Source organism: Melanerpes formicivorus, unplaced genomic scaffold (genome assembly GCF_026170545.1).
Source record: "Melanerpes formicivorus ecotype bairdi unplaced genomic scaffold, bMelFor1.0.p_v2 SCAF_15, whole genome shotgun sequence".
Taxonomy (NCBI): Eukaryota; Metazoa; Chordata; class Aves; order Piciformes; family Picidae; genus Melanerpes; species Melanerpes formicivorus.
Genome location: NW_027142367.1, coordinates 1,081,727 through 1,095,188, shown reverse-complemented (window position 1 = coordinate 1,095,188; position 13,462 = coordinate 1,081,727). Strand labels below are relative to the sequence as shown.

Here is a 13,462-nt window from a genome sequence, read left to right as displayed (position 1 = left end):
GTGAGTATAAGCACCTTTTTCATTTTGTTTACTGAAACATTAAAATAAATACAAGGCTCTCATGTGAGTGACTTCAACCTCTGGGAAGCACAAATTTGCATTATTCTGTTCAAGCTGAACATCACACACACACACACACACACACAAATCCAACACTCTTTGTAAGCTTTGTTGAGTTTTAGTTTTCAAAGAGAGAGAGAATGAGAAAGAAGATGAATATTTAGATTGTAAGCCAGGTGAGGGCTGGTCTCTTCTCCCAGGCAACCTGTGACAGAACAAGAGGACACAGTCTCAAGCTGTGCAAGGGGAGATTTAGGCTAGATGCTAGGAAGAAATTCTTCACAGAAAGAGAGATTTGCCATTGGAATGGGCTGCCCAGGGAGGTGGTGGAGTCACCATCATGGCAAGTGTTTAAAATAAGACTGGATGAGGCACTTGGTGCCATGGTTTAGTTGATTCGGTGGTGTTGGGTGATAGGTTGGACTTGATGATCTTGAAGGTCTTTTGCAACCTGGTTAATTCTGTATTCTGTATCTTTTGGGAACACTATAAGGTTGCAAAATGTCGAGGGTGGAAGGGTAAGGCCAAGAAGCCTCCTCCCTCCCCCCTTGTAAAGTAAAGGGAAAGAAAAATTGAAGGGAAAGGAAAAAAAAACTCACAAGCTGAATTAGCAAAGCAGTGGAGCTGTATATTTACAAAGCAATGTAGGATATGCAGGGGAATATATACAAATTTACAGTATTTACAATATATACAAAGATATACAACAGAGTAACACAGAAATGAGAGTTCCCCCCCTTGATGAGGGGGTTCCCCACCTCTGCTCTCCCCCTCTCTCCCCCTCTTCCCCAGAGCAGGTTAGAAAAGAGAGAGAAAGAGGAAAAAAAATTAGAAGCAGTTTATGTTAATTGGAAAGGAGTTAATACAGGCCTTATCAGGTTTGTCAGTTTGAAGGCCGAAGCCTTGGCAGAAAGCCCAGCACAGAGAGAGCTGCTGCACTGTGGAGGAGCGGAAGCAAGACTAAAGATAAAAGTGCCGGAGTGCCCAGGATACTCTCTCCTGCACTCCCAGTTCAGAAGGTGCTTCCTCCCACTTCACCAATGAAATTAGTTTAGATAATTCTTTTCATTTACCAACTTCCGTCCACCATATTCCCTTTCTTAAGGGGACAGCCCCAACTGGTGACACAAAACTAGAGATTTTATTTTCCCAGGTGAGAGAAAAGCAGGAAATTGCCATATTATGTCATTTTCCACTGAGGAACCTCTGGTGGTCTTGCTGTTTCCAGGAGGACATAATGTTCCTACAAGTGAGAATTGATTTACATTTTTTTTCCCTCTCAGCATTCCACTGTGAAAACAGAAACTGAACCTTGGCCAAATTCTGTAGGAGTATCATTTTTTAAACAAAAATTAAAAATAAATCATTATTAGAATAAGGTCATATTTTTCTTCAAACATCATGCTTCATGTGCCCAAGATCTCCAGTGCTTGCTGCTTATTGTCTGCCTCATCCCAATATTTTACGAGTGTGCAATAATGATAGCTTCCTCTCTCGTCCTGCATTCTGTACATGGATTTCAAAGCACCTTCCAAAGCAAGGGAACTATAATTAAGCTTGCGTTAGAGATGGGGAAATAGAAACATGGAGAGGTAAAGCAATTTGCCCAAGGTGTCAGGGCAAATTAGAGGCAGAGTCAGCCGTAAGTCCCACATCTCTTACATTTTGTTGCTTACTATCACCAGATTGAAACATCCACAGCAGCAGGAAACTGCTGTGGAGGTAATATGAGATGAGAAATCAATACAGGTCTTAGTGAGGGCCCACCTGCAATCCCTCTTGATTAAATAAATGGCAACTGAGCTGCAAGGGGTTTACAGGGCAGTGCTGGAGATTCCTCACTGAGCCCCAGATGGGTAGATGGGATGCTGAAAGGCAGATGCATGGAAAAAACAAGGCAGTATTAACCTCAAATTTGTAGGGATCCATTTATCAAAAATCAGGTCCACATAATTTGCCCAGGAAGGTGGTAGAAGCCTCATGCCTGGAGGTTTTTAAGGCCAGGCTGGATGTGGGTCTGAGCAACCTGATGCAGTGTAAGGTGTCCCTGCCCATGGCATGGGGGTTGGTCCTAGATGATCCTTGAGGTCCCTTCCAACACTAAAAATTCTATGATTCTATGATCTTCTCTATAAGAATCAAGGCATTATTAAACTCAATTTTGTAGAGATCCAATTATCAAAAATCATGTCCACATAATTTGTTCACATCAGCAGCAGTCAGAGTTGCTGTTCACAAACAGAGTCCTCTGCAGTAAAGGTTTGGAGGTGTTTTTGTCCCCACAAGAAACTATGCCATGGGGGGACACAGTGTCAGCCCTTGCCACTCGGATGCACAATGGAAGGGTTCCTGCTCTCCCACAGTGCAGGAGCATCCAAACTACACCGTTAGCTGTGGTTTATTTGGCATGTAAGGTTGATTTGAAATTATTTCCTGTACATTCCCAAACCCAGCATGTAGGTTCCCTTTAAAGTGCACCAGCAGTGACGTTGGGCAGGTTCTGTAATTTCAAATGAGGCGCTAAGAGACTACTCCTTTCAACTACTTTTTTTTTTTTTTTTTTAAACGAGGGTGGGTACCTGTTGCAATGAATCAATTGAAGCTCTTCTGACACACAAGATGTGTGTTGCCAGACCTGTTTCACAGGTTTCTCAGGAGGGAGGCTAACATGTGACAGCACACAGAAGGCAAGAGTGTTGGAGAAGATCAGAAGGCTGCATGAGTGAGCTTAACTTTCCAAAATATTTTCTTAAAGCACTGTTCAAAAGACCACTGACCTCTGTAACATACAGCACCATGGTGGAGCAAGAGATGCTGCTGTCCTGTGCTTATCCTCCAGAAAAGTGTAAGTGACCAAATATGGTTTTGTATTAGAAATGAAACCAGGACACTGGAGAAAGGAAATGAAAGAAATTATCTAGCTAGTATAATTGAAAAGAAAGGGAGTAGAAGGGGAAATGCTAAAATAAGGAAATAAGGAAGCTATTAACTTTATATTGTAGGCATACACTTGAAATATCATTAGTGTACTTACAAGGAAAAGAAAGCATGATTGCATGAAGAACTCTGGTATAAAAGCATCTTTAAGAAACTTGCTTTAATCTTTGACTTTCCACTCATATTTGCAATGTGCTGTGGCGTGGGGCTGCTTATGTCGTGGAGAATGTGAACAATGAGCTTTGATTTAATAGTGATTGGCAGACTGGAGTGCTTTGAAAGTGCTTTCTAGAAAGATATAGTAGGATTAAACCCAACATCCTTTATTTTGACAATGCAAAGCTTCCTTTTCCAACAGTATCACCAAGCTTTCTAACACTTTATCCAAATGACAGCTGAGAGTTACAGCACAGTGAAAATATTCCTAAATTCATCCCTCCTCCTAAAGGAAGCTGTCACAGAACTTCTTTGCTAAAGAGCAATTTTCTTTTCACTACTTGAGAATTTAACACAGGCAAGAAAGAGCAAGAAAAGAGTAAATCTGTGCATGCTGGCTTTTAAAGTTGTTAGAAATGCTTTTAAAGGCTTCTGAAAAAAACACCAAATCAGATTTCCACTGTGCCAAAGACAAGTATAGAAATATAGCTGACTGCTGGGGTCTGGTAAATATGTCTGGACTGGGCTTGCCTGAACAGAATACTAAAGCAAAGGTAGGACTGGAACTAGCATGTCCTGAAGCCGCTTCAATACACTGCAAGAACAAAGTTGAGTGCAAAAAGCCTTCTCGCTTTGAACTAAAGAAGGGACCAGCTCGTTTTGGCAAGTTCTTGAGGATATTATGTAAAACTTACTCCAGATGGAAGGATCATCTTTGTTCTGGACAGGAAAATATTGTTTTGTGCAAAGCTTTATGTTGGTTATTAAGAGCGGAACACGACAGAGATGTCAGCAAAGATGCAGCTGATCTGTGGAGAAGTGTTTTCTACTTTGTCTTGTTTTCTACTCTGTCTTGCTTTCTATTCTGTCTTGTTTTCTGCTCTGTCTTGTTTTCTACATTGTCTTGTTTTCTACTCCTCACAAAGTCCCATATGAATACAAAGAAACAAGCAAAAAGTCACAGAAATGTGCCATGCTGCACTGCAGAGGTTGAAAAATTTGCATGGAAAAATTAAATCAAGCCCAAAGGAAAGAAATCCCTAAGAGGGAGGAAGCCATGTAATACCTAGGCTGGACAAGCTGAGTCCTATAATTACACCTTCTGGTGTCATGAATCAGCAGTGACCCCCCCGAAGACAATGCAGGAAGACCAACCTCCTTCTATTTGGAGTATTAAGCAGTTGACAGGGACAGGTAATGCATAGATCTGACTCGTTAAAAAGACAAATTGAACACTAAATGGGCCCATTCTAGCTGTAAAGGGTCAAATTGTGCCTCAGTAGTTCATGCATTTCAAGTCAAGTACGTGCTTGCTTGGACTTCATTTTAGGGTTTAGATAAAGATAAAAGGGGGGAAAAATGGCTTTTAAGAAATTCTTTCTGATAAAATGGGCAAGGTATAATTTTGGGACTCTGCAGCTACATCTTGGGAGCAGTTGACTTTGTACTTATTGCTGTGTGAAGTCATCAAGAAGCTCAAGACTTTGTACCTCAATCTCTGGTCTACCTGTCCATGGTGATGCATTTCCATATTTCTTCTGTTTAATGTCATTTGTCTCCCTAAATGTCTTAAAAGAAAAAAATGTGGTGTTTTATGGGGTTGGGGTTTTCTGTCCTCCAAGAAAACTCCTCCACATCAGGATGACTGCAACACTGAATCGTTAGAATTTTCATAGGTCATGACAGTCCAGTGTTGCAGTGCCAGGGTATGCACACCAGAGCTGAATACAGCTCTTTCCTTGTGCTGGGGTCTTCTGTAATCTGTCACTCTGTTTCACCAGGCAGTTGGGGCAAATTATTGATTAGTAACAACTGGTGTCCAGCATAGAGTCATAGAATTGTTAGAATTGTTAGGGTTGGACGGGACCTCAAGGATCATCTGGTTCCAACCCCCTTGCCATGGCCAGGGACACCTCACGCTACATCAGGTTGCTCAGAGCCCCATCCAGCCTGGATTTCAATCCAAGGATGAGGCTTCTACCACCTCCCTGGGCAACCTGTTCCAGTTTCTCACCACCCTCAGGGGGAAGAAATTCATCCTAACGTCCAATCTGAATCTACCCATTTCTATAATGGGTCATAATGCTGGTGAAATGGAGCTTTGGAATCATTTCAGAGGAAAATGATAGAAGCTCTCTTCTGGAAGACAGAACAAAAATTAGCCTAAACAACATCTTCTAAAATACAAAATCCTTTTGCGCTTGGATGGTGAACTACTGAAATAATTTTTTTCAATCTTTCCAAAGCAAATCGACTTTTGGTTGGAATCGAACAAAGAAATCTCAGCCCAAAAGGCTTGGGCTGTGGGTTTGGATATTTTGTTTGTGGTTTTGTTTTTTTTTTTCATTCAGCTTTGCTTTGTTGATTTTGTTTTGTTTCATTTTGCTTTGCTTTGTTGGTTTTGTTCTGTCCTGTTTCATTTCAGTTTTGCTTGTTTTTAATGATCGTGTTTCCCCAGCCATGAAATGTCAAGCATACACTCTCAGGATGGATTACTTAGGTTTCATATCTGAAAAAGCACTTTTAAATTGGTATATTTAATTTTTGCTGCTTGAGAGCAGCACCGTGGTAATGTGTCTGTGTGCTGATGGGAAAATGTGGGTGGTCTCTGCTTGTTTTTATGACTTGGGGAGACAAAAATGTGGTGATCGTCTGGAAGAATTCTTTAACAAGTCCTTCTCTGGAACAGTTTCCCCAGGCATTTCCCCATCCTCAGCCTTACTTCTCTATTTTCAAATCTAAAAATCTTGCTTGATCCTATCAGAAGTATTTTTTTTAGGCTTTCACCATTTAAACAAATGATTCCCTATTAATGACCTTGTTGAGTTTTTTGAATCACCTACCGAATTTGCTAGTAAAGGCTTCAAATGCTTTGGCTTTTTCTTTGGATTCCAGATTGACAGACTAAATCATGTCCAGTTGTGGAGCCCTTATTACAGGAAGGATCTGGTGGTGCTGGAATGTGTCCAGAGAAAGGCCACAAGGATGATCAGAGGTCTGGAGCCCCTCTCCTATGAGGACAGACTGAGACAGCTGGGGCTGTTCAGTCTGGAGAAGAGAAGGCTCCAAGGAGACCTTCTCGTGTCCTTCCAGTATCTGAAGGGGGCCTACAAGAAACCTGGGGAGGGACTTTTTAAGGTATCAGGTAATGATAGGACTAGGGGGAATGGAATAAAACTAGAAATGGGTAAATTCAGATTGGATGTTAGGAAGAAGTTCTTCCCCATCAGGGTGACAAGACACTGGAACAGGTTGCCCAGAGAGGTGGTGGAAGCCTCATCCCTGGAGGTTTTTAAGGCCAGGCTGACTCTGAGAAACTTGATATAATGTGAGGTGTCCCTGTCCATGGCAGGGAGGTTGGGCCTAGATGATCCTTGACAGTCCTTCCAGCCCTAACAATTCTATGATTCTATGTCAGACTAAGAACTGGTCCCAGGTGGACCATGAAGAAATCAGCCCTAGTTATCTCCTCGCTGACAGCTTACCTTTTAAAGTTCTACCAGGGAACACATTTTTATCCCATTCATTCCATACTCTGCAAGTTCCAGTTAATGCATATTTTAAACTAAAATGTCATGTGATATTAAATGGAATGTCTTGGAGAAATCAAAATATCCTCTCCCATCATAATTACTGTTCTCGAACTGAACTGTCACATTGTCAAAACAAAAGATTTATCTAAGGAAATTTGTTTTCCAGGGAACTGTGCTGCCACTCAGCAGCACTTTTCAGCTCTGATTTTAGGATAACTTGCCAAATTAACACATCAAGATATGTCAACCCAATCTATGGCTGTAGTCAGCTGATAGAAAATACATGCAGTCTATATCACTCCTTACTTCCTGAAGATCAGATATTTCCAAAGAAATTAATAAACTGAGAGCAAACCAGGAGCAAAACACATGCTCTTCATCTCAATGGCACTTCAGAAGATACCTCCATGTGAATCGCTCTGTATTGATTTATCTCCAGAAGATGGACCTATGTAATGCAAGAGTGGACTTCAGGCAGAAATATAAGGACAGCTGTATCAGTCAAAGATTACCAAGAAGTATATTTGAGGAAACTGTTTAAGTGATGCTCTCTCTGAATAGATGAACCACTAAAACACTTCTAAGAAAAATACATAAAGTGGGTGTAACTAGTGCTGGCTACTTGTTTGGGGCACATATCATAGAATCATAGAATTGTTAAGGCTGGAAGGGACCTCAAGGATCATCTAGTTCCAACCCTCCTGCCATGGGCAGGGACACCTCACATAAGATCAGGTTGCTCACAGCCACATACAGCCTGGCCTTAAAAATCTCCAGGCATGAGGCTTCCACCACCTCCCTGGGCAACCTGTGCCAGTGTCTCACCACACTCATGGGGAACAACTTCTTCCTAAAATCCAATCTGAATTTACCCATTTCTAGTTTTATTCCATTCCCCCTAGTCCTGTCATTACCTGACACCCTAAAAAGTCCCTCCCCAGCTTTCTTGTAGCCCCCTTCAGATACTGGAAGGCTACAAGAAGGTCTCCTTGGAGCCTTCTCTTCTGGACTGAACAGCCCCAACTCTCTCAGTCTGTCTTCATAGGAGAGGAGCTCCAGCCCTCTGATCATCCTCGTGATCCTTCTCTGGACACATTCCAGCACCTCCAGATCCTTCCTGTAATAGGGCCTCCACAACTGGACACAGTACTCCATGTGGGGTCTCACCCGAGTGGAGTAGAGGGGGAGAATCACCTCCCTTGACCTGCTGGCTCTGCTTCTCTTGATGCAGCCCAGGATGTGATTGGCTTTCTGGGCTGCAAGTGTACACTGGTGGCTCATGTTGAGCTTCTCATCCACCAGCACTCCTCAGGTCTTTTTCTTCAGGGCTGCTCTCAAGCCAGTCCCTGCCCAGTTTATATCGGTGCTTGGGATTGCCCCAACCTAGATGCAGGACCTTGCATTTGGTCCTGTTGAACCTCATGAGGTTCATCTCAGTTGTCTCCAAAATGTGCTATACAGGAGGCCAAATGAACACCTGAGATCTGCTGTCTTCTCAGGGGGCCTAGCAGCTATGTAAAGGATGCTCATAAACACAGAGGATGCAAGGACTTTGCCCATACAGCATCCTTGTGTTTAATGTTTTGCTGTTCCTGCTGCTGTGGTAACGTGGGTGGGAACTCCACCAGCAGCTGTAGGAACTGGGCTCTGAGGGACTGTAAGTGTCTGGCCTGGGCTAGCTTTGCAAGGAAGGGAAACAACGCTGAGGAAGAAAACACCACCAAGGAGTTCAAAACGGACTTGGAATATGTTTGCTGTACTGATCATCACACAATTTGCATTTCAAAGGCACATACATCTATAGTCCACTGAGCTTCTGAATTTGGAAAGGTTTTTAACACTTTTGAGAGTTTTTCTTCATCACATCTGTGAGGTTTGCACTGCACTGGATTTCCAAGGGATACTTCATTGACCACACAGTCTTTGGTAGTGAGGAGTCTGCTTACCTGCATATATCCTCACCATCCTGTTTCATGGCTTTGCCTCTAAAATAAAACTGCACTATTCCACTATCATATTTTCAGCCCAGTTATGCTGTCAACTGCATCACCCACAAGTCAAAGCTATAACTGGGTAACAGCAAAACCTTGAATGGTGTTTCCTTCCAGAGGACAGTCTAGCTTGGAATACTGTAGTCCATAGGGAGCTCTAGCTCCTGCTGCTTGTATGAAAAGATAGGTGTCAAATCCATACAACATTTTCTAATCTGGGATTTGACCCAAGTGAGACATTTAAGACTAAAATCCCAACAAAACTGCTGGTGATTAAGTTCAAAGATTTATTTGCTCTCAAGTTTAACAGGAGCTTGGAGCTGTACTTCTGTGCATGTCTTGAGTCGTCTCAATCTTGGAGTTAAGAGAGAAATTGAAAGCTTGCTTTTCATATCATACACTCAAGTAAGCCTCCTGCTGGGATAGTCAGTTCCACAAGTGTCCTCAGAGCATCCTCTGCCTTCAGGGACCCATTTCTCATCTAATGGCATGCAGTGGCTATTGCTGTTTCCTACTGAAATGCAAAATTCCTTTTCTCTGGCCAAGCGCTGCTTAGTAGCCTGATTGTTTACGCAGAAGGCTTGGACATTTTAATTTCCTATTTCAATAACTAATATTCAAATTATATTTGGGTCAAGTTATATTTGGATCCAATTATATTTGGGTTCCAATCTACTCAGTCTCTTGAGAGAAAGCCTGGGCAACAGGAGAGAGGCTTCTTTGGCAATGTGCAGCCCCATTGTTACCAGCTTAGTGGTGGTTATGACACTCACTCCAAGCAGAGCTGGACTGGCCAGAGTCTTAGCTCCCCTGCTGTGATACCTTTTTCTTTTAGTTAACATCCAACCACCATTAGTTAAAACACAGAAAATCAAGCACAGACAAGAGCCAGAAATCTGGTTGTCCTCATGCTAGGTGAGTATCCTGAGCATGAGGAAATATGACTTGGTTGGTTAATATGTTCTTCTTCTTTATGAACTAACAAATCGGCACAGTTGCAGCTGGAGGATGAGGAGCGTGTCCCTCCAGCCCACTCACAGTGACCTCATTAAGAGCTGCTTATTTGTGGTAGTTTTAGGCTATGCATTAAATTTTTTCCCCAGCTCTTGAAAAGAAAGTAGTAAAATGTAAATAAATCACTCTTGAGTGTAAAAAGGGAAATAATGATAAGTTCTAAACAATCTATGGGAGAGATAACAGACTTAATCTAGTTGTACAAAAAAAATCTCTCTCTCTTTTTGCTTCTTCAGCTCTGGCAGATGCTTCTCCTGACTTTACTGACCTTGGCTGCACTGCTTTGTTGTGACTGGTGTTAACAACAACTTCTCCACTCATTCTCTTTGCTCCTTTTGCGTACAGAAGGGTAGGGAGAGGGGCAGGGAGGGAGAAGCTGTTGCAGCTCCCCTGGGTTTTGGCCACAGGGGTTCTTGTGCTGTTTATAAATTGTAAATGCCTGTCAATATTGTAAATACTGTATATTTTTTACATCTCCATTGCATTCCATTGTAGATTGTAGTTTTGCTTGTAAATACAGCTTCATTTGCTTCCAACTGGGCTGTTCTGGGAAATGTAATGTTGGGCGGAATTTCCAACCCACCACATTATTGCATAATCTCTGTGGAGCGGTGGGAGGGAGGGCTGGAGTCCCCCTCCCATGCACACCATATGGCCAAACCAGGCCACCTAGGTCATCCTCTTCCCAGGTTAAAGCTTTAGCAGCAGGGTGTTTTATGAATGTGTGGTAACCACAGCAAAGGAGGAACACTCAAAAATGTAAGGCCTGCTCAATTCTCTGAAGGAAAAAGAAAAACGAAAAACCTCACAAAGGTATATTTTAGGAAATATCTTGTTTGCAGGTCCCAGCCAAATGCAAGTATCTCCTAGCAGATCTGCCAGGTGGGTTTTAAGGTTCTCTCCCCATGCAGCCAGCTTTATAGGCTAGACCTAAGCATATAAACTGCTTAGGGTTGTTATTGCAGGCACCTGATATTCTGTGCACTTTATTGCTCAGGATTCAGACTCTACTCAAAGGCCTGAAATGTTAAATACAGGGTTTTACACCAACTTATGCTGAGTCACCAAAGTATTTTGTTGAATGTGGCCCCAATGCATTTTTCAGGCTTATTTGCTGAGCAGCTGTTATTACCACCAGCAGTAACTGGGTCAATAACACGACCTCCAAGAAGGAAAGCAATTTGTAACACCTGTGATGCTTTGACTAAAACATGATCATTACCTCTCTTCCCAGTTATGTAACAAGCAAAAAAATTAAATCATACTCATTTCTTGCAGAAATCTCCACAATGCCTGCTTGCTCAGTCAGTACTTGCACAGCATGACCAGGCTGGATGAGGCTCTGGCCAGCCTGATCTATTGTGAGGTATCCCTGCCCACGGCAGGGGGGTTGGAACTAGATGATCCTTGTGGTCCCTTCCAACCCTGACTGATTCTATGATTCTATGATTTAGAGTTACACTTGAGTGTCCCTTGAGTTCTAGTAACTAGGCATGGATTAAAAAATAAATACAGGGGGGGAAAAGAAAAGGAAAGACAAAATGTTAGACATTTATCTTCACTGTGGACAGACAGTTGTCGTTGCACACATGAGTTGTGACAGATGTGGTTTGCTGACAAGTGGTGAGAAAAAAAGAAGTATCTTAATTCATGCTGGGGGAAGGGAGGAGGGAGGTTTAAGGCTTTTCTTCTGTTTGAGAGAAAAAGACCTGAAAACTTTCAAAGTTGTTATCAGCAGCTTCATACACAACATATTTCCTGGGCTTTTGACCATTCCTAATTTGGGACTCTGCCAAATGAAAGTTAAACAAAAGTTACCCTGACTAAAATATTTAGGAAGCACAGTTTTAGAAGTGAGTGCACATGTTGGCTTGTGACTCAGAGCACACCCACACACTGGGTAGACAGATTAGCATCTAAACCAATAAGCAAGTTCCAGTTCTTGCTCAAAAGGTCAAAAAACCCTGGGAAATGGCCATTACTCCCTTCATCCTCAGCACAATTATTTTTTTCCATATTACACAGTCATTTTGGATGGCACCACAGCAGTGAAGTCAACTGATTTATTGTCATAAACAAATGTGTTCCAACTCAGGACCAATTCTGTAATTTCTATACAAAATAATAAAGAGGAGACTAAAAACACCCCCCCAAAACAACCCCAATTCATCAAACTCCAAATCTTTTCCTGTAGATTAATTTGTTATAACATTTTTTTCTGCTCCACAGAAATGACTGGGATCTGTAAAACACTTACTAGGGAAGCACATATTAGATGGATGAGAGATAGAAGCCAAAAATCTCCTTGATAATCTGTTTGGTTTGCCCAGAACCAGAGAATGTAAAATCTGATGTCTGTGAGTTTCTTGTATTTGGCGTTGTGTTGTTACAACACAGGAGCCCAAAAGATTGAGACTTCCACATGCATTTCAACCTATCCAACCAACCTATCACCCAACACCATCTAGTCAACTAAACCATGGCACCAAGTACCCCATCCAGTCTCTTTTTAAACACTTCCAGTGAGGGTGACTCCACCACCTCCCTGGGCAGCTCATTCCAATGGCCAATCTCTCTTTCTGGGAAGAATATCTTCCTAACATCCAGCCTAAACCTCCCCTTGCACAGCTTGAGACTGTGTCCTCTTGTTCTTGTCACAGGCTGCCTGCCACCCTCATCTGGCTTACAACCTCCCTTCAGGTAGATATAGATGGCAATGAGGTCTTCCCTGAGCCTCCTCTTCTTGAGGCTAAATAACCCCAGCTCCCCTAGCTGCTCCTCACAGGGCTGTGCTCCAGACCCCTCCCCAGCTTTGTTACACTTCTCTAGACACTTTCCAGCAACTCAACATCTTTCCTAAACCGAGGGGCCCAGAATTGGACACAGGACTCAAGATGTGGCCTAACCAGTGCTGAGCACAGGGGCAAAATGACCTCCCTGCTCCTGCTGGCCACTCTATTCCTGATCCAGACCAGGATGCCATTTGCCTTCTTGGCCACCTGGGCACACTCCTGGCTCCTGTTCAGCATACTGTCAACCAATACCAGGGTAGAGCCAATAGCATTAGAAACCTTTGTTAGCCCAGAAATCAAGTTGTCCTGAAGTTTGAGGTACACCCTATTCTGAAAAAAAAAAAAACACACCCTACGTTTAGTCTTTTCTAGAAACCTCAGATGTTCACACAACCTAAAACACGAACAAAAGCATGTATGGAATCAAAACAAATTACATAAAACTCAAAGCTTCTAGAGTCATCATAAGTACATAAACAAGAGGAAGACAGAGGTAAGGTCAGAATAGAAAACCCAATTTCAGTATTTCCAGCTGAGGTATCAAATCAAAATCTGATTGTAAAAGGAAACTGGCTTGTTAGGTACTATGGGACATCAAGTATTCTAAATTAGCTCCAGGGTTTTGTTTGGGCTCTCCAGAGGGACCTTGCCAGACTGGACAGATGGGAAGAGTCCAACATGAGGGCATTCAACAAGTCCAAGTGTGGGGTGCTGCACTTCAGCCACAACAACTCCATGCAGTGCTACAGGCTGGGGTCAGAGTGGCTGGAGAGCAGCCAAACAGAAAGGGACCTGGGGGTACTGGTTGATAGCTGGCTGAACATGAGGCCGCAGTGTGCCCAGGTGTTCAAGAAGGCCAATGGCATCCTGGCCTGTATCAAGAACAGTGGCACCAGCAAGATCAGGAAAGTCATTTTGCCCCTGTACTCAGCACTGGTTAGGCCACACCTTGAGTCCTGTGTCCATTTCTGGGCCCCTC

General features: G+C 42.8%; 1 protein-coding gene across 2 annotated transcripts in view; it reads left to right on the top strand.

Annotated features, from left to right (window-relative positions):
* Positions 1-2,626: 2,626 nt before the first annotated feature.
* The window catches only part of PTPN3 (protein tyrosine phosphatase non-receptor type 3), a 201,666-nt gene continuing 190,830 nt past the window's right edge, over positions 2,627-13,462 (top strand). For both annotated transcript variants that reach the window (XM_068147430.1, XM_068147429.1), the window contains exon 1: positions 2,627-2,905. In XM_068147430.1, coding sequence (XP_068003531.1) covers positions 2,779-2,905 — 127 coding nt within the window. In that variant the 5' untranslated portion in view covers positions 2,627-2,778. The remainder of the gene's footprint in view (positions 2,906-13,462) is intronic.